Here is a 22,065-nt window from a genome sequence, read left to right on the forward strand (position 1 = left end):
TCCACAGGCCATTTTTTACAGTTTAAGCCTGGGTACTAATATATCTGAACAAATGCTTGATGTAGTTTTCCCATCATTGCTGTTATTTTCCTGCTATCATTCGGCATCTTCGTTTTTTATGTGAAGAATTCATGCCTGCTTTCATATTCTGGTTGAGATCTGCTCAAAAACATTTCAATGCCATTCTTTCAATCTGAGGTCACCCACCCTCCTCTTCTCCTCATTCAGGTGTCAGATGATTCATCCGACTCCCCAGAACCGGGGCCGGTCACCTGCATGGAGCCCTTCCTGGTGCGGAGGCTCTCATGTCGGACGGTCCAGTTGCCCCCTTTGGCCTTCAGACAGGCAGAACAATACTACTGTGATCGCAAGTCAGAGCCAGACACCATCACGGTTCCACCGCGACCAACAACACTGCCACTACGCACCCCGCCACTCATCGCCATCACCTCGGCTGACACTAGCAGGTAGGAAGATGTGTGTGTCTTTTGTGTGGGCAGAATTGTTAATTAGAGGCAGTAGGATAAGCAGAGTGGAGTGGTGTGGTTAATAAATGCAGCACCTGTGAGAAGTGACTGAGGTGATACAGTATCTCTCACTGGGTACCTTACTCATCGTTTGCAGTTGGATTGAAGTTCAGCTTATCAGCTATATATTGTGTGTAGTTTAAATGCTTGCGATGAGACACCTACCAACCAGTGGTAACAAATGGTAAAAAGAGGAAAATCTTGCTGTTAGGTTGCAGATTGCAATCATGTGACAATTGCTCCCCTCAGCCTCCTCTCCAAACTGTGAAAGAAAACCCTTCAATGGCAAAAAAAAAATACAAGCGCCCTCTCTTGAGCCAGTGTTTGATTTGTCCTACAGTAGAAACACAGTGGTGTGACAGGGCTGACTCCGTGGACTAGAACCTCTCTCCCTGTAGGTATAGAGCCTAACCTAAGGAAAAAAACAATGATTCTTATTTTCAGGTGATTATACACCAAACACAGAACTTATCGTCTATCGCCCTCTTCTTTTCAGGGCTTCCAGTGTAGCTAGCAGTTAGCTATGTTTACAGTCATTTTACAGTGCTCTGTGCAGGCCCTCATGTAGCCTCTGCCTGAAACGACTCAATCAGCTCTGTCCCTTTAGGAAAACCCCGCCCCTTCAAGCCCACTTTCCTCTCGACCAGCTCTCTGAAGCCTGCCGAGGCCGCACTTTGTGACGTCACAAAGTGCAACATGTAGAAAAAACTGTGTGAAACCTGGCGTTCACAGCAGCCAGCAGACTGAGCTGAGAATCCTGGGGATTACTCCAACATACTTTTATCATCAGATTTGAAACATCACCCACGTTTAGTCTTGACATCCAGCATTGTAACATTATATATATATGTCTTAAAATGTGAAACAGCATAATACCCCCTCTTTAAGAGGAACAGTTGCAGCCCTTTAACTCTCCATACAGACTGCTTTTATACGTGATTGGTCAATACTACTGGGACTGCCCCTGCTGCATTTTTATGCAGAATCTGTAAATAGAGATTAATTATACACTAATGCAAACCTTCATTTGCATTAGTGTCCATTTCCCAATAGATACCCTAAATCTTGCACACTGCTCCTTTTAAAAGATTTGCTGGCCATAGATCAGGTAAAAGCGAGGGCTGTAAATGAATCATATTATTGGTAGTTTGATACATTTGTACTTTACTGTGATAGATTATGGATCCCACACAACGCAACTTTCAGTTCTCTGCATATTGACTTTCATACTGCAGTGGAAGTAACAGAAAGCAATGGCTGCCTGAAAAACAGGACAATTATGGTTTGATTTCAAAAGTCATTCAATGTATGCGAGATGTGCGCTCGACTAAGAACATGCAAACCACCGGTATGTAAATGATGCCTGACTCTCTACATGCTGTAAGGAGTGTGACTCATCAAATAACAAGGCACTTGGATTTATTTTTGTCACCACTGTCACTTACTAATCTTAACAGGCAATGAAATTCACCGTTTGAAACCTGATAAACAAGATAAAAGGAACCTCTCACAGGAAATTACAGTCCTTTCTCTTCTTGTTGTTGAACCTTTGCTTTGTTTTTCACATGTTGCATGTGGTTTTGACTAATATCCAGCGTTATACAACGCAGAATTTACAATCTTGAAAGTTTTCTCAGTTTTACAACCCAGAGAGTAAAAAAAATAGTGTATGAGAATTGTTCAGCAGTACTTTCCGTGTGCACTTGCAGTCTGTCATGCTTGGAAAACATGACCATACAACAGCTGAGAGAAGAATCACACCCTACCCGCTGGAGAATGTATCAGAGTGGTTTGGATGAAATGAGGTTTGGCAGAGACAGACACAGAGTCTCCAACCAGCTTGATTCTCCGAGGAGCGACAGAAACAAACATACCAAACAGCATTCTGTATCAAAGACGGCAGTCCGGTGGGAACGTCATAATTTTACTTGGCGAGCGGTCCAGAAATATATCCAGACAGTTGGAAAATAGCGAATAAATTCAGTGGTCACACCTATCTGTCAGTGGAAAATCCCCATCGTCCTTGGTTTGTACTGTGCCTTGTCAATCAAAGAGAAAGTGGTGCTCCTGCGCGTGGCTTTGATCGTGATCGCATGCTTCAAAAGGCTCTATCTCAATCATCACGGTTGTGCTACCTGCATAACACTCTATAATGGCTCATCATGTGCCAGATGAGAAAGGTATCAGCTTCCCTCGCTTGCTTGTTCCTGTCATGCCTTGCTCTCTTTCTTTACTAAGGATGATGGGACCTGCGGCGTCTCAGTCAGAGAAAATAAACAATAGACAAATGAGCAGTGAGATTCAGCCTATAAATAAGGCCTAAGCTTTTAAAAACAGCTTTAATTAGAGAATATGTTATGAGCAGACAGACTTTAAAAACAAGAAGATGTTATTGACTCGTGGACTTCTAGGAAAACAACAAAAGCTGGCGTCACTAAGTGCTAAATTACAATTTCAGACAGGCAGAACCATTTTCATGGCAACTCTGATGCACAACAGAGCTCAAAACAGCTTCACAATTACTGCTTAAATATCAGGAACACATTGAATCCAGGAATACAGAATATTGCCTTTGTTTCTGCCATTCTTCTGTCTAGGTGTGTCACGCCGCTACATTGTTCACAGACAGAACCGCCTCACATAATGAAAGAGTAGTCCAAACTGAATACTGTGATAATTCCAAAAAGTGTTAGGAGGTAGATGTAGCAGCAGCTCTGAATAAAACTTGTATGTGAACTTTAGAAAAGGGCAAAGTTTTCCCAAGTGTTTCCCAAAGCTGACCACACTTTGAAACTCATGCCACATCGGCTGGATAAGGGGTTGGGTAGATTAAAAGGGTGTGTGTGACTGTTAGAAGGAGGACAAAGTTAGGACAGGCCTGTGACCTTCTCCTTTATTTCAGACGGTGGTATACACTGTTTTCAATTATGTCGCCTTTTCTTGCATTCTCTGTCTCTTAAAGGAGAGCCTTAAAAATGTTCCTTTGTCATTCTACTTTTCAAATCATTCCTTCCAGCACCAAAAACCCACAATCTCATGTTATATCAAAGTGTTTGGATTTGTCATTTCCCTGTCCTCTTTTACTGCAAGAAAATCATACCTATTACAGCCTCAGTCACTCTCCACCATGTTAACACTGCATCAAGCTTATATGACTCTTTCACAATGGACTGATAGGAGAAAAATGGTGATGGGGTAATTCTAACAAAGGCCGAACGTCTTCACTTTCTTCAGGCTCGATTAATCTATAATTCAGCAGAGCAGTGAGGATTAAACATACAGTATACAGTAGTTCTTTAGCATTAAAGATAGATCTTGTGCCACACTAAATGCCCCAACTCCACCATTTGAGTGAATTCAATCACATTAACTTTGTATGCATCTAATGAGACTGTCTACACTTGCCGCACGAGCCAGGAAGTAACACAAAGTAGTGCACAGTTTTCTCTTTAGTTGCTTTCATACAGTCATTCTTTCTTTAATAGTACCAATGCTTTTGTCTTTACCTCTCCTCCGTGACAAGCAAACACTTGACAGTATCACGGCTTTGGAAAATCTATAGCAGGGGTAGTAACTTGAACATAATTTACAGCCCCCATCACCTTAAAATACACCAGCATTGATTGCGTCGGTAGTTTCAGGTCCCGAGAGAGGCTGTTTGGCTGGTTCTATAAATAACGTAACAGAGGTAAGTAGTGGATGAAGTTTTGTCATGTTTACACAGAACAGATATAAATTGATACTGAACCAAAATAGAGTCAATATCAAACACTATCAGTACATAGATTTCCACAACACTAGAACATCAACACATTGTGTAGATGTAGATACAGATCTCACTTTTTCTCTCCTGATACTTTTCCCCAACTATTGAATTCAGTGTATTTGTTGGTACTTCTACTGATAGCAGTGTTGTTTTTCTCTACAGCTCACTGTGTGGAGCTAATGGGGTTCATTCTTTAATGTTTAGATCACGGGAAACTGCATGTCTTCTTAACTAAGTATAGTTAAGTAAGTACATTTTTAAACCAGCATTGTGCAAACTGTAATTGCATATATCCTGGAGGGTCTATTGAATGGTATTGTGACTAAGAAACTATACTTAGTCAGTCAGGTTGGGCTGATCACCTACTCTGTTAAATAAGGTCAGTATTGACACCAATACCAATCAGGTGGAAAGACTTTTTACCTGCAGCACTAATAGTTATTTCAGCCACATTCCCATTATCCTAAAAAGAAGACAACACACACAACAATCAAACGGAAGATATACATCATTTAGTTTCAGGTAATTTCTCAGTATGCACACAGTGTTCAGTCCGGCTGCATGTTCTGTATCTGTGCGCCCCTGCAGAGAGTATTGCAAAGGTGGACACATAAGTCCACGCACGCACCGCTCACATCTGCATGCACGGCACACATGTGCTCCTGTTCTCTTTGCTCTGCGTGCTGTCCCGCTATCATCACACTTACCTGCCACTTCTGCTTTAAGTCGCCTTTTTTCAGACAAGATTACATTTCTGCTGTTACAGCAGGAGAGATTGCATTCCCCACACTGTTAGTTTCCAGAGTAATGGGCTGGAGCTGCAAGGGGAGTGTAGACAGAGGGAGGAATGAGAGCAGTCTTCCCTGAAAGTCCCCTTTCCCTGGAAATAATGACAAACAGAACAGAGGAGGAGAGATGAAACAAGGTTGCTGGATGTTTGCCCGTTTCTTTGTACCCTTGGACATCACAGCGTACATCCTGTAATAACCCACAGTTTAAATAATTACTCTGAAGGTGAGCTAATTAAACTGTGGTGCATTTACTGCATGTTATTACAAATACATTTCTGATAGAACATTTTTTATTTTTTCTATAAATCAAAACTATAAACCTGTTTAGTGTTGTATGATTAATCCACCTGAACCTCTGCCCACTCCCACTCCTGCTCTCCCCTCATGAAGGCTTTCAGGGGAGGTGCTTTGGGTGGGTCCCTCATGTTTAATGTACTATCCTGGTCCCTATATCCCGTCGCCGCCTGTTCCTGCAGGGGACTTGAACAGGGAAGAACAGTGTTGTCATGTCTGGATGGGTTTACGCTCACCGTGCGTTAAGTGAGCATCAGCCTCGGGGGTTTGCAGAAGTTTGTATGATATTGTGGAGAGAACATCCGCCCGTTTGGACCGTCCTGTCCTGAACATTTTGCACTCTGTCTGTCGCTGCACCTTGCTGAAATGGGCGTGCACGAGGAGAGCCAGGAGCTCCTGGACACCAAACACAATTGACAGTTTCCACTCGTAGCCTCGGACACTTCCTTCTTCCAGGTATGGAGGTGATATCGCGATGCGTAAATTGATTCATTTTTGCCTCTGTCCAATGTTTTTACGCAGGGCAGTGAGGATAAAGTTGTTGGAGTTAAACTCAATACGAGAGCTCCAAAAAACAAACTGGACGTGAAGTACGCACAGTAACGAAAAAAAGTTGTTTGAATAACCTCGAGGAGTGTAATTTTTCACTTCGAAGCTCTTTTTTTTATTTTTTAAAAACACCGAAACCCGCATTGTTCTAAAGCCCCCTCCTATCACTGGCATTTTTTAATGCTTCAAAAGTGTTTATTATTTCTTTTAAAATATAATATAAATCTTAAGTGGCGAGGAGGATGGACCCTTCCTGCGGGAATGTGGGGACAGCGTCTTTGGTCGCCGGCGGCGGAACCGGCGTGAGTGCGAAGGCGCCCAAACATCTGTGGAGGCAGCAGAACCAGGCAGCGCTCTCTCCGCTCCGCCACGCGCTGGTAGTGCGCAAGAACGACCGCGTGAGACAAAGAGGCTTTTCGGACACCGAGAGATACCTCAACCCGAGGAACATGGACCGGACTTATGCAGTGGACACGGGGCACCGACCCGGACTGAAGAAATCCAGGATGTCTTGGCCGTCGTCGTTTCAAGGTCTTCGACGGTAAGGGCAAAAAGGATTTACTGCTTTTTCTCCCTCTTGTGTCTCTTTTCTAATTTCTCTCGATGAAGATGAGGGGCGTTGTGTGCATGGCTGATGCGCGAGCTCTTATAAGTGTTTTGGCTCGTATTTAGTCGGAACTTTGAGGACGGTTTGTACATTTTTTTGGCTCAGCCTGTGCTCGACCTTTGTCTTACAGCACTTTTAGTGTCACATTGTGGAAAGCGTTCACTGTGTGCACTACTGTGACTGTCAAGAAAGGGTGGACAAAGTCCAAGAGGGGTCGGTCATTGGCGAAAAGGTTGAAAAAGAAAAAGAAACAAAAATAACGTCATAAGAGCGTCTCGCTTTCTGTTTCTTCACACTTTAAATCACCGTATCTAGAAACTTCTATCTGTTTTTATATCTGTACAATAACGGGGCTTACAGTTTTAATTAGGTCAGAAAGCTGTCAGCCTAAGAAACGGGGGTTAATTTAAAAAAAGGGAAAGTATACACAGCTAAGTGAGTGATAATAATACAGGTACGACATTCTTTCATTTTTATGCTCACATTCGGTAATGAGACTTTATCTTGCACACTGGACAGGCAGAGATGTACTTGGTGTAGCATGACAAAAGAGACTGATAGAAATGAAAAGTAGGCGTTAACCAAAGGCAGGTCACAGCCCTGAACGCATCACACACAGGCAGACTCCTTGTATCTTTATTAAGCTCGTGCTTAGTGATCTTCAGGGATTAATAACACTTAGCTTCAGGATCAGTAGGTAGCTTGGTGTTCATGTTTGTTAAGTAAAATTACCCTCCTGTCTCCAGTGAGGAGACGGGCTTTACACCATCATTTATACACACTGGGCATATTATCTGAAATGACACCATAATCTGACTCACTGCTCACGACAACATGGATAATCCCAGAGCACGTTTGAGAAGTGCTGGGTCTTCAGATGTTGTCCTGCACATTTTGAACAGAGCAGCTACTGTAAAAGCGATGACAGCAATGTTTCAGTGAAGCCTGCCTGCATGCAGAGAGTCACAAAAGCGGCTCTTGCACTCAGACAGCCCGGGTGTGTGGGGAAATGTTTCTGCTCTAATTACTCACTTGTTCTGGGAAGGAGGGAGAGAGAAAAAAAAAAGAGCAACTAAAATGAAATCTGAGAAGGTCACCTCAGCTCCCCGGCTTAAGTGACTGTAGCGGATGTAGGTTTCTGTCAAACAGCTCGCTGCACCTTTCTTTCTCTCTGTCTTCATTTTATATAAATATACTTGGTTAATATATGAGTGATACTTGCCTGCAGGTCCAGTCACCAGTCAGCTGTAGAAGTCTAGCCGACAGACAGAACGGTCCCTGTCACAGAGGCAGAACAGTCACATGGAGAGGAAGCCAGGGAAGGAGGGAGGGAGCGCTAGAGAACAGATGGAAGTGACATTGCAAAGTGGTGTGCTGCACTAAAACACCCTTGTGATGTGAAAAATGTTGCATTGGAAGCATGTTATTATAAAAAGTGACATTTAACAGGAGATGTTCAAGCACTGAAGTGCATTTTTTAGCGCTTTTCATTCGCTTTAGGCGCCTGATTATGCACAGATTAACCCATATAAATCAAATTTAACACAGGAGGCTTATAACATAAGAGGCTCATTGCGCTCCTGCACATATAGTGGAACATAAACACCAGGCTAAATTAGATTTGGCCCCTTTAATGCTTCAACCCAGCCCACCGTTATGTGCAGTTAGTCAATAGATTGATTGTGTTGTTTTATGTGCATCCATGCATTGGTGACCTGCAGCTGCCTTCATCTGCCGTGCATGCCATTAAATGAGCACATCTTATATTAGAAATCTTGATATACCATTCTATCATGCCACATTGTTCACAATAACAATGCAGATGATTATAGGACGCACAACATATTGCGAGACAATCAGAAGAGCAGCTGTTGCTTGAAAGCCGAACAGCTGCCGTGAAAACGTAAAAAGATGCACCTCTGCCTCTAAGGGGCTTTCCTTTCTGTGTAAATGAAGTGTTAGTGAAACCTTAGAATAGAAAAGGATTTTAAAAAGTTTTTAAATTCATAAAGCATTGTTTCCAACATTGCTTGGCATATTGCTTTATTGATTGTATCTTCCAAACACCAGTGAGTTTGCCCTCCTGGTATTTATTGCACCGATTTAAAAGCCTTTCAATGGCCTTTGTGAACATGCGGCTAAGCTTTTGGCAGGCGGCTAACTCCTCCTCCAGACTCTTTGCATTCATAGTCAGGCCTTGCATGTAGGCCTTCACAAAGGTGGTGCATGATTTATGTGTTATTTAAGTCAAAGGTGTGCACTTAATTGACTTTTCAAATTAAAAAGGCAGCAGCAGGTCACATAACGTCACATGAAAAACGTACTAATCAAGTTGCTGCTGCGAGTCAGTTAAACAGGACATATTTCCTGATTATAACAGACAGATCTTGACGACTTCTGAGGCAGTGTCCCTGCAGAAAACTAATAAGAAGCGCCAGCTACTTGCTCAACACTTTCACTTGGTATCAATCTTGCGTATAGAGAGAGACAGCAAGTCTTTCCCTCAGAGGACTGCGGTCGCTGCTGTGTGAGGCCGAGCGGTTGGTTTAGTGCGAGGTCCAGCAACCCCCAAGGTAAAACACATCACCCGAATGTGTCACAATGTGGGCAGGGCCGGGATGCTGCTCAAGGCCTCCGTGAGACCTCAGCAAGAATGTGGAGCATCGTCTGACGAGGAGATGGCATTTCTCCCAGTCCTCTCCTGCTGCTTGCCAGTCCCTGCCATGGGGAAGCTGCAGGGGGGTTTCTTTGTCTGCGGAGATGTCAGTGAAGAGGGGAATCATGATTTCACTCCTTTCTGTCAAATCCCAATCAAGATTTGGCGAGTAAGTGGGAGGAAGAGGAAATCTCAAAACAAAATATGATTGGAAGGGGTGGAAGTTGCTCCATCAGGACAGTTTGTCTGCTGAGCAGCAGCAGATTGGAAAAATATACCCCTGCCTTCTCACTCTGCACTGAATTTAACAGTCCCTGATTTTTCTCCAGCCAGCCCCCCTCTTCCCCCTCCCCCTCCTCCTCCTCCTCCTGTGGCTGTCATTGCTAGGGTGAGGTTTTTAGCCAGTATAAAAGCATAACCCCCTGGCTGTGTCGCTGGATCCCCAGGGTGTTAGTGAGAGAAGCAGGAACTGCTATTGGGTACTTGGCTATATATAACCCCAGCCCCGGTTATAACCACAGTCATACTGCATAGGCTGCTACAGAACTGGCTCTATACTCATCTACTGTATGGCTGCACCGCCAGGCATGTGAAAGATGTCCAGAACGCGCTAATGAACACATAGTGGACATGGTACTAAACATTCCATTAGCAGAGATCGGTATCAAACATTATGTAACTAGGGTAATGAATTGGGTCATGGCTGATACACTTTTCTATTGTTTTGGTGTCACAGTATAAAAGGCTGAAAGAGCTTATAATTATGCCAATAGCGACCTCTTTCCTTGGTTTTATTGACCTGTGCATTCAGGCAAGAAAAGGAAGGTGTATTAAGTATGTTCTTCTGTGAATTACCGAGGCTTTGAGAGATAAGCATGTGCATTAGGTTACTGAAGCAGACACATGAAGGCGGGAAGTCAATTTCAGACCATCAAACGTAAAGTAAAGCCACAGCTACTGAGGAGGGAGCCTAAAGGTCACTCTGCAGCCCTGAGCCTTGTTAAAAACATCCCGATATGTTGTCAGATATTCAGGCGTCACGGTATTTGATGGGTTAAATATCAATCTTTAAAGGGCCAGTTCGCCTATTTTCAACCTCAGTCCTATCATGCTATTATGGAGAGCTAATGTCATTATGGCAGGGGAAAAAAGCAATTTGGCTCTGTGCCTTTGAAGGACGCTATCCGCTTCTCCAATGGGCCCAGGAAAACCTCCGCCAGACGACGTAAAGTGCGTCATCTGGCGGAGGCCAGGGAGCTTGCTAAACTACACTTCCTCAGTCTAGGACGCCCGCCTCCGATGTCATGTCTTGTTCAAAATCGTCAGGTTTGAAATGTAGACTGCAGACCTGAAGATTTTTTAGACGATCCACCGGTATATTCTCGTCGTATTTCGTATTCTGTACCCCTCTGAGCCATTGCCCGCAGCGATCAATGTCCTTGACGGTTAAACGGTAGTACTTCACTCCTCGCTTGCTGGGCCACTCCTTTCAGAGGGAGGGGCACAATGCACGCTGGGTGTTGTAGGAATGTAGAATGGGTGAAACCACAAGCTGTTTGTACAACTTTCTTCACAGCTATGGCGCCTATTTCAAATATTATTGCTTCCATTAGATTACAGAGAACACCAGCTTTGACTGACAGTGGCTTATTTTTTCCAGGGGGGAGCTGCTCCGTTAAGGATGAAGACCTGTCACATGTTTAATCTACAAACTCTATTATCCTGCAGTACAGTAGTGAATATAGAATAGGTTTAAAAACATGCATGTGAAGTGCCAGTGCTCATTCAACATATGCATGCAAGTAGATAGTTCTGTTCTGTTCACTAAGTGGATGGAACATAACCAAAAACACTCATTGGAAACCATAAAAATCTCTGCCACTTGACAGCTACTTAGAATCCATTAGCAAGTCTATAGCGTTTACAGTCACTGTTACAGCCAGTCTGCCTGTCAGCCTGGTCTGTAATATGAAGTGACGCTCTTTAACTGTAATGCAGTTGTGCGTTTCATAACCCTACGACTAAAACATAACGGTACATGTCTATTTGTTTGTGTCAAATTCACCGATAAATCAGTAACGGCCACATTTGATCCCTGGGTTTTGGATCATGAATTGTTTGTGGAATGTCCTCATGGTGTTATCCTATTTCCTCAAACAGAAATGTGAAGGGAAGTCCAGTCTGTGCTTTAGCAAATCCCCTGAATTCTAATACTAATGCCGTCAGCTATACAGCATGTTCTGTATGATACAGCCTGAACATTTTACTAGCAGGCCCACTTAGACATCCAAATGTTGTGACAGTAACGCAACCTCTGATGCTCTTTTTTGGAGCGTGAAGTGACAACACAAATCTGTTTCATTGATTGCCATTATTGTAAGTGTCAGAACAAAGAAAGCAGTCGCAGGAATTGCTTTCTTTGCTTTGATGTTAAGCCGGATAATTCTCTGTCACCACTATGTAAGCCGGCTAATTAAAAAAAAAAAGATGCAATTTTGAAGGATAGTGAAAATTTGTACACAGTAAGTCGCGTCCAAAGCAAATTAAAAAGTTCACTGCTGGGAAAATGAATATTTAATACATACATCTGTTGTTGCACAGCACCGCTGTTTGATAGGCGGAGTGGGATTCTGCTTAGGGAATATACTCATCTGATGTGAAAACTTGACCATGTCCAGCAGGAGCCATAGGGCCAGTGTGTGTCTGGCTCTAGGAAAACATTGTAGCTTCATAAAGGAGAGGAGCTATGCTGGAATGGAGATATGTCAGACAGAAACAGAGCTCCAACAGTGAAGCTAAGAGGACTGGTCATCTAATTTGTACCAGCCGGAACAGGCATTTGCTTTCCATACCCCCCCACCCCCCTTGGCTCCAGCTAATATAATGCATGAAAGCCATTTCTGAAGGACAGCCTTGTAAAAGGCTACAAGCCAAAGTCTCTGTGGACTGCTTGATGCTGGTGATTCCCTGAGCTGTTGGCTGGCTGTGCTGTACTGATCATATTACACTCAACAGGGTGATAAAGACTCTAGCTGGGCTAGCGACTGCTCTGGTCTGGGGCCTGCTGATAGCTTTGAGAGAGACCATACAGACATATGAATTATTGATCATTTCTGTCAGATTGTCTGTGTTAAAGCTGTGCAGAGACGTATGACAACAGAAATTACTTGTCAGCATTTCCAACACTTTAAAAAGGCACTTGGTTTGGATGTGGCAGAACTACACTTCCTAAATCATGTTGTATAGTCGTCAAAGTTGAATCGCTGTGATACTAAAGTGGCTCCCAAAAAAGTGATTGTGCAAATGTAAAGATGGCTGCGAACTCAAACATTACACTAACATACATTTGTAGGTCTATAGTTTTTAAGTATTTGCACACGGCCCTGAATTTAAACAAATGCACTTAACGTGCAATTATTGTATATGACTTTAAAATGATGTTATTGGGTAAGTAGTAACTTTGGAAGACAAAGACAGTATAAACTGTGTTCTCATGTTGAATGTAATCTGTAGGCCTTAGTAGACAAATTTATGACAAACTGTATTTCAGCTGGTAGTGATCATGTCTTCCTAGAAGCAGGTGGTAGTTGGTTGGCTTTTCTACGTGGGAGAGTTAGGGCCACGTTATAGAAGAAAAATCTGAGATTTCAAGAATAAAGTCGTAATGTTTTGAAAATTAAGTAGTAATTTTATGCGAAAAAAGCCGTAATATTAGTCGATAAAGTCGTAACTTAACGAAACCTATGCTAAAGTATTGTCATATACAGCTGTGTAATGTACAAAGGTTGTATTAAGCCTCCTATGTAATCATTTACAAGTATAACTTCACAACATGTTCTACGTTCTTCATTTTAATGCAGGCGACGGGCTGCTCTTCTGATATTTCCTTCATAATAACATATAGGCTAAAAATAGCCTAAAATTAAGAATGTATTCTTGTAATATAACAACTTTATTCTTAAAATCTTTTTTTTTCTTTAACGTGGCCCTAATACTCTGTTGTATTAGTGAGGGCGAGTTCAGTTTGTGCAGACCTCATATACACTTGTTTCTACAACTTGGCATGCTGATCAAGCAGACCACATACAGGAGCAATATTTTCGCTCACATCGTGTGATCCCTCCTAATGGCTGTAAAAGATCTGTTTGGTTGCTGGAGATTATAGGGCGGCAGGTACCACCTGCAGGAAGAAATGGACTAAGAATAACCAACATGACAGCAAGCTTCAAGCCTCCATGAACATGATCGGGGTTTTATATACCGCGCTGTAATGAAGGGAACTGTCAGTCATGCACAGCTTTAATACCCCATGCATGCTTCTTGGTTTCTCAGATTACTTCCCTCAGCTTTTGATTATTCTTTTTTTCCCCTCCGCCAATTTTCTTTCTTTCTTCCAATCAGTGCGTTCTCTTGAGACGTATATTTTCCTCCATCTCCGGATTTACTGACACAAACACAGACACGCTCGCACATTACACCTCTCGCTTTGTGCACATGGGCTCTCTTACTGTTTATATCTTTTCCTTCAATCTCTCCCATTGTCCTCTCTCTTGCTCGCACACACGCTGTGAGTGTCTATTGATTCCCCTTTCTCTTTCAGCATCTTGGCCCCGAATGATTTGCCTCTTAGGCCCACATGTCTCCTGCCGCATCTGTCAGTTGTGATCTGAAGAGCTGTCACGTACACATCCGAGCCAGCATGCTCTGGTCAAGAAACATGAAAGTAACCCTGGCTTCATGGTTTGCACTCCCACCACTTGAACAACTGCCTTCCTCTAGCTCTGCATCAGTACTACAGAAAGCTACGTAAATGAGCCCTGTGTTACTGAATAGCTTGAGTAATTTTCTATATTATGAGTCCTATCTGTATTATGTTATTCCTTTAGGACTGACAAAATTAATGAAGCTCTGTGCAGCTTTCAGGTTGCTTTTTAGCTCTCCCGTTTGGTTTGCTGGTCCCACAAAACACAGAAAAACAGTGTTTTTTCATAAGGCAGCCACTCCCAAGCAGCAAGCTTAGACAATATATGAAGTATCCTCCATTACACTAAATGGCAGATAGCAGTAGTGAAAGAAAACAGTGATAATTCTGCAAGATTAAAGGGTCCACTAGTTGTTCTTTGGACTTCATGGGCCAATCAAATATAAGAATTCCAGGTAATCTTGTATTTTGGGATGTTTTTATTGCTTTTTGAGATCTGGTCCATGTGATAACACATTTTAAGCTGCGTGCAGACTCTTGTGCACATGGGCAGATGACCACATTTATGTCACACTATGCCTTAAAGCCACTCCGCTTCAGGAAGTAAAGTTTAACTGTGCTCAGACACATTGCTTTGGTCTGTGTTGGAGTTGTTTTGCCTCTGCAGAAGAATACAGCTTCAACGTAATGCAATTAAATTAGTAATTTAGGCGAAACAATCTTGAGTTGAAGGTGATTATGGTGACACAGCAATAACAAACAATGAAATGCCAGCCAGCAGTTATGCCCCAGCTCTCGTGGTGTCCACTTAACTTTCCTGCAGAGACACAAGGTCGTCTGTAATTTGCATCTTTGTTTCCTTAAGACGGTCAAAAAAGAAAAGCAGCTTGTTTGAAGACATGCATGAATAATTCATGCTTCATATGATCTAGATATCAACCTAGAGTAGCCCTTTGTCCAGCTGTCATAGAGAAATCAGCAGACCATACAGTGAATTGCCTCGAACAGAAAAAGCTTGCTATGTCCCCATTTTCTCCCAAAACTGATGCTTCCAGTCTCACATTTCACATTGATTTGAAATGTTGACTGCAGAAATGTGCTGTTTATCTGTACGGTCAGTACAAACAGTCATTGTTTTGCTAAAATAGGACTAAACACACTGCTTCCATTTGTAGATTGCTTGGGGATCTGCTGTGGAAGGTAAACATGGACAATAACTGCATACAGAGCAGGCTACAAATGAAAGCATGTGTGAGTGTTTAGTCACATTTTAGCATATTTTGGAAAAGCCCAGCGCGAACGATTTTGAACGTCTTGATGGACAGCGGGAAAGTGGGTTGTGCTGTTGTTCTGTGCTAAGCTGAAAAGTTTCCATTATCATTGTTATTCCTTTTCCCCCTGTGACCGACATGAGTTCATGATGGTCACGTAAAGCTCTCTGTGGAGGACACAAAGATATCTTACACGCCCGCAGGGTGTGCATTGATACTGAAAACATCATAGGTGGAGTAGCAGTTTAAGACTGTGACTCATGAGTGGATTTCGCTGTGGGGATTCGACTGGCTAAATAAATCAGTCCAGGACCATTTGCTTATAAACAAGAGATGGATTCTGTATCAGACCCATGGGGAGGAATGAAAAGGCCGGTCCTGATGGCTCCTCTTACAGAGCCATTAGTGGAACTCTTCAGATTGTGTCGCAATCTTTGTAGTTACATCATCATCACAGCGTTCTGTTGAGCACATCCTATTTAACCCACCAGGATTATCCAGCTTTGCTTGATTTATTACCATATTGACAGAGAATTATGTGATATAATTTTACAAAACTATCTCATGTGGATAAAGATAAGTTCATTTATAGGGAGCGCCAGTCTGTCCCTTTAATGCGATTCCGGTTCTTAACGATTCTCGATTCCAATTCTTTGTAGGGCAGGGGCAAAACAGGTCACATGCTTATTTCACAGAAGAAAACTCGCAAGGCCTCGCGCCTCGCTCAGGATCCGCAGCAACACCTCAAAAGTAGCCTAATTCTACTGGAAAACCACGCCATCATCTCGCCTCACCTCCGGCTCATCTCATCCACTGCATGTGGAGATTTTTCTGTTTTATATAGGTTGTTTGCGGAAATACGGACAGATCGCCTATTAAGTCAGGGGCATAGCATAAGAGAGACACACAGACCGGTGTCATCACTGCACTGCATGATTTCAGTATTGCCGTCTTCTTTGATGCTACTTGAGTTGTATCTGCTGAATTAGTGTGTCTATTTTTTTCTCCCAAATATATGCCAGAAAGCTTCTGTGATGATAATAACAATTCATTTGTAACTTTAGTAAAACTTTGCTTTTATCAGAAAGGTTTTATTAAACCAGCAACTTTAAGAAAACAACTGCAGTATCATTTCAATTTAAAAATGATTAATAACGTGCAACTTAAATCATTCATGTAGATTGAAATAAATATTAAATATATAAAAGTAAATAATAAAATTATATATATATATACATTATCTATTTGATAGCCTGTTTAGTTAATAGCTATATTGAATAGATTGACATGTTTCTTGTTTCTTACATTAGATGGCAGCTGAAGGAATCAATTTGAGTTAGATGTTCATTTGCAGATTATATTTTCTTTACTACTTATATTATTGTTTAGGTATTCATTACTCTTTGAGATTTATGTTCTGTTACAGATTCATGTTTTTATTTTGTTATTTATTTGACATAGACGTTCAGTTTAACAGTTATGTGTAAGGATATGTAATAAAGATAAAGATTGTTCATTTAAATTAGTTTCTTTTTTTTTTCGTGGGGTAGGGAGATATCGGCCGATTAATCGGCTATCGGCTTTTTCCTCGTACAAACTATCGTTATTATATTGGTTTTTAAAAAAACACTATCGGTCGACCTCTACTTGCACTCACTGCTAGCCAAATTGTAACAAGCTTGCTAGCTAAACAGAGACAGCAGCATTAGCTCGGCAGAAAAGCAGTGAAAGTTAACGATAGTCTAATTCATTAATAATGCAATACTATAAAAAACAACCTTATCATGATCATAATGTGTGAATAAAGCTGTGTTATAAAGTTAACTTTAATTAATTATCCCAGGTACCTGCATTACCTGTATGTCACGTATGGAGACTCGATTAAAAAGGCGAATGCACGCGATGTACGTCCCCGCCTGAGGCTGCACAGCCATCGGCCACTATCGAAGCCCAGATCCACCGATGATTATAGTTTTTAATAAGTCCTATCTGGGCCGATTAATCGGCCAAAACGATCAATCGGTCAACCTCTAGCGGCAGGTTTAGTGACTCACCGCCTGTGTTTATGTCACTGTCAGTGTCTCTATGTTGTTTTACATTTTACGTTAAGTGTAACAGAGGCCATCTGTATACATACTCTCGCCCGTCTCGGCCATGACTTGAAATGTTGCTATGACATCCATTAGATCCGAGTGAACCATGCTTTTTGAAGTCTTACTCCAAAGAACGGTATTTCACCATGAACATCAAAAATGTCACTGCTGCAGAAAAGGGAGGCTAAAAACCACAGAATACGGACTGCAGCTCTCATCCTTCTTAAAGCTGTGACACTTGACAGCACTCCTTCAGCAGCTCTTCACAGGCATGCAGAGGACAGGTCCTATCTGTCAACCTGACAGAATAGCAGCAGCAAGAATCTGTAGAAACCAGTCCGACCGGAGAGCCCCCATTAGCTATAATGTTGACCACGCTGTCCTTTTAACAATTCCGTCCACACCTCGACTTGTTCTGTTAATTTGTGTGGCACAATTTGGCAGCCGGTTGTACATCAAATTAGATTTATTAAATATGAAATAGATCCTTCCTGTTAGATGTGAATCATAATCTGCTTGCATTTTCCCCGAATGCATTCAGAGAAGGTCACCTTGCTCGTTTGGGAAATAGTCACCATGGCTACATTAGTTAAAGGGGTGCACTGATTTCATTAGTGATGAGATCTCATGAGGATGCTTTGAGGACAGTGAGCAGAGAGCAGGGAAGTACAGGGAGATTAAACGTAGAGGGAGGAAGAAGAAGCTGAAGTTCTGGTGGGGTATGGCGTCAGCTGTCTTTAAACAACTGACACCATGGAGTAATGTTTCTACTAGTAAGTCCTCATTTTATTTTTGCACAAAGAGAATGCGACACGCACTCCAGTAGGGCTGCACAATTAATCGAACAACCCTAAACAAACAGCCACTTCCCCAGGGGGCGATCGAGAGGTTTGGGCTTCACTCCTGGGGGGAGCTGGCATGTCATGTCATGAGCGCCTACCTTGCAGCAGCAGTTTAGAGTTGAAGAGTGAACAACAGAGAGTTAAGCAAGAAGAAAATAATGTGCAAAGAGTGCAGGAAACCTGTGTCTGCGCCGCAAAGCAACTTGTTCAGCCACCTGAAGAAACGGCACAAAGTGTAGCATGATGAGTGTATGAAGGCCAAGAGGAAGAACGTTGCTACTGCCCATCCTTGCCGAGCGTCAAGTCAGACTTTCATAACAGTGACACTGTACAGCGCGACAACTTATCCACCCAACTCCCAAAGACACTGAAATTACAATGACGCACCAAATTTTAAGACTTAGTGCAGAATTTGTGCACCAGTCAGAATGCGGCACAAAATGTAATTTGAAAGCGTTTTGCAAGCGAAAAAATTAATAAATAATCAGGACTATTAATCATGATCTCATTATTGATCAGTGAACAAATCATAATTAGCATGCATTAAACCTTTGAGTTACCGTGACCTGGATGACTGAGAACCTTCACAGACAACTTTGTGGCATAATGCACAAAAACAGCAAAGCAATGCATCAACAAAGACAAAGAATAAGACTCGCAAATGTTTTTAAATATTTATCAAATCGGCTTTTTCAAGTGTTTTATGTGGTTGGAGAAAAGTTCAGTGTGGTTGAGGATACACACAATGTGGTTAGGTTAGAAACACAGGAAGTAAACATAACTGCTTGTTTACTTCCAGAGTCTTTGCAGAGTTATGCCAAAAATACAATTGCGTCACGTCATGACAACAAAGCAACAGCTATGAAAAAAAGTTGTTTTCTACGTCCACATTAGGATGACTGTAAGCAGACTTGATTAGCTTTCTACACATGTCAGAATTATATTTTTATTAAGAAAAGTGTACCTGGCTGGCAGTGAGGTTTGTGCAAGAAAGCAGTGAAGTGAATGTGAATACAGGAGCTGTAGAAGCCCTGCTATGTCGAGCATACGTTTTGGCTCTTTATGCTCACAGTTAGGTGGGCTAGCAGAAATGTGGAGGTCTATTTCGCCTTGATTTATTTTTTTCAAGATGCAGCAGTGATAAAAAAGAAAGTGATGTGTCTGCAGGGCATCTTGGAGCACAGAAGGACTGTGCCCTACTTTCATCCTTTCCCTCCGGCTTGCCCTACCTGCCTGTGTGCATCTACATCATCTAACCCACGACTCACGGCTCAGCTGTTACGTTGCAGATATTCATGTTTGAAAAGATGCACGTGTTGGGAATGCAAGAGATCGGAAATACTAAATACATCTTGACCATTTGAGTCACGTCTCTTTTTAGTTTTGCTTGTTTTGCTTCTGCGGTGAAGTAAATCATTAGAATTATTGGAGTATTTCTGTGGGAGTAAGTGCCGCAGCTTTCTGACTTTACTGCCACTGAATGCACCAAATAACAATGACACATCTTGAACGTGCAGGGAAAGTGCAATCACAACAAGTCTCCCCGTTCAGTCTGCTAAACTCCTGCTTTAGCCAGAGGTCATGGAAAAGGTTTATAGGGTTGTCAATCTTCATTGTTTTTTGCTCTCAGGCAAACTTCACACCCTGCTGTGCTTCACCCAGCTTTCAGCTTCACCTGACAGTCTGACATCATGCCATCCTCATACAGTGGCTGCACCATAAAGAACTGAAATCTCTTCCGTCATCTTATCCCATTCGTCTTCTCTCGTCTTGCTCCATTCATCATACACACCCGCTGTCAGGACCTGCACCAGCTACAAATGGGCTAATAAAGAAGGAAGCAGTGGAAAGAGAAGGGGAGGAAATTACTTTGATATCCGTCACATTGTCAAAAGATCCATAACATTTAAATTGAGAATATTATTTTTTTTTACATAATTCATTAAAATATATCCAAGGCTTGTACAGCGTGCTTGTATTAGATATCTAATATGATCCATGTCCTACATGAAATTGCTTCAATACTGCACTTACCCATGGTGCACTGCAATTTTAAAGAGTGGCCCGAAAGTTGCGAGCTGCACCGCTCACAAACATGACACAGAAGCGTGTGTGCCAGAATAAGAGAAGTATGCCCTCTAGCATATTTCCCCTGAGCTACTCTTTAATGAGACTGTAGGTCTGTCCTTCATATTGAATCATTTTTATCTTTTGGTCCTGAGCCAGTCCAATCTCTGATGCGACTGCATACACTGTGAAGTGGGTCAGAGGACTTTCTTACTTCTTTGTTATAAACCATACTGTTAAATGTTTTGTGTCGTTATTTTGTTAGGGGTGGGAATCGATTCTTAAGGTCATGATTCGATCCAGAAATTCTCGATTCAAACCGATTCCCGATTACCAATCAATGCCCTATTTGTTACAAAGGAGTGCTTGTTTCAGGGTTTACCCCAGTCTGCTGTGTGCCAAGAACACCGCAGCGGCAAATTATTATGATATTAAAGCACAGTAAAATGTGATTAGGATTATGCAGCTTTTATATTTGATACAATTATGTAAATACACAATAATACAATGCAATATATTTATGCTTAAAGCTCCTGTAGGGAGATTTTCGCTGGTCGTGAGGCTGAAATTAATTCTGATTACTCTATATGAGCCACAAAAGCAAACCAGACCATCAGCGTTATTTTTAATGCCTGAAACCGCTGCCGGGGGGGTAGGTGTCAGACGAAGCGATTAACTGCACGCTGCCTTTGTTTACATTTTCCAGGGCAAAAATTTAAAGTGAGTGATACATATGAGTGTTAAAGAAGCAGGAGGAGATGTTTTATTAGAAACCACCACTTAAGCATGTACAGGACAAAATCAGCAAAGAGATAAGAGGGACGGCTTTGTCCACAGGGGGCGCCAAAATCAACACAAACCGAAGGGAGCTTTAACTTGCACAGGAGCTTTAACTTGCAAAAATAAAATATTGTTCAGTACTTGACTTCAACTGTAACATTTCAGGAAAAACAAGTTCAAGTTATGCGAAAGAAGAAATAGTTTACTTAAATAAGGCAGCTACCTCTGTATTTATCACAAACTTGCCATTTGAAATCATATTTGTACTCAAATAACACTGTAAAACTCCTGTTTATTGTTTTTCAAAACAATCACACAACAATGCTCGACAGCTCTTTGAGACATCGATTTTCATTTCCATTACTGAAGGCGAGAACTAGCTAATGTTAGCAGCGCTACTGACTTGCCAGAAGTGGCACCCTCCTTGCTGGAATGCAGCAGGTTTGTCGTGAGCAAACAGGCTCATCTTGAACATTTACTTACGATTCTGACATGAATCGATTTTTTCAGCACCCCTATTAGTTGTTTATATACGGCTACGTCTTTCCTGCAGTTTGTCCTTGCCTGATTACGGTTGGTCTCCTAGTCACAAGACATCAATCACCTAGAAAATAATTTCTTAACATTTGGACCACAGAAAAGAGGAGACTAAAAGGTGTTTAACCTTTAAAAAAAATAATGATGGTTTGTGAGAATCTGTGTGCCATTTAAGCAAGCACACACAGACCTTTCTTATGAGTCAGCTGTACTGAGTGTGACACATAGACAAGAGAGTGACAACATCACAGAAGGGATTTTATTTCATTTCAGGTTGTTCACCGTGTAAATCTTTCCTTCATACACACTGTCTCCAATCTTTATTGTTTGTCTACTATAGTCTCTAACTGCTTTGTAATAAACCTCCGAGATGTGTCTTTATAGATGTGTGTGGGCAGTGAGACAGTGATTCATTTACCAATAAATCACATTTAAACTTTTCACTACCTTCTTCACAATGCGTAGCTACGACCATGAAGCCTTTTCTTTTCTGCCTTTCACTGTCACTTAAGATAAAACTCAGCAGTGACATTAAAAAGTGGAGGCTGTGCTCTGAGGCACAAGACACAACAAACTGACTTGT

The 22,065-nt window shown here is 41.9% G+C and overlaps 1 protein-coding gene across 1 annotated transcript in view; it reads left to right on the forward strand.

Annotated features, from left to right (window-relative positions):
• The first annotated feature begins 276 nt into the window (after positions 1-276).
• pde4d (phosphodiesterase 4D, cAMP-specific) overlaps positions 277-22,065 on the forward strand; it is a 159,772-nt gene continuing 137,983 nt past the window's right edge. The window contains exon 1 of the mRNA XM_069682336.1: positions 277-467. Coding sequence (XP_069538437.1) covers positions 277-467 — 191 coding nt within the window. The remainder of the gene's footprint in view (positions 468-22,065) is intronic.

This window comes from Semicossyphus pulcher, unplaced genomic scaffold, assembly GCF_022749685.1.
Source record: "Semicossyphus pulcher isolate SPU_LCO1_2020_fin unplaced genomic scaffold, fSemPul1.0.p SCAF_6, whole genome shotgun sequence".
Lineage (NCBI taxonomy): Eukaryota > Metazoa > Chordata > Actinopteri > Labriformes > Labridae > Semicossyphus > Semicossyphus pulcher.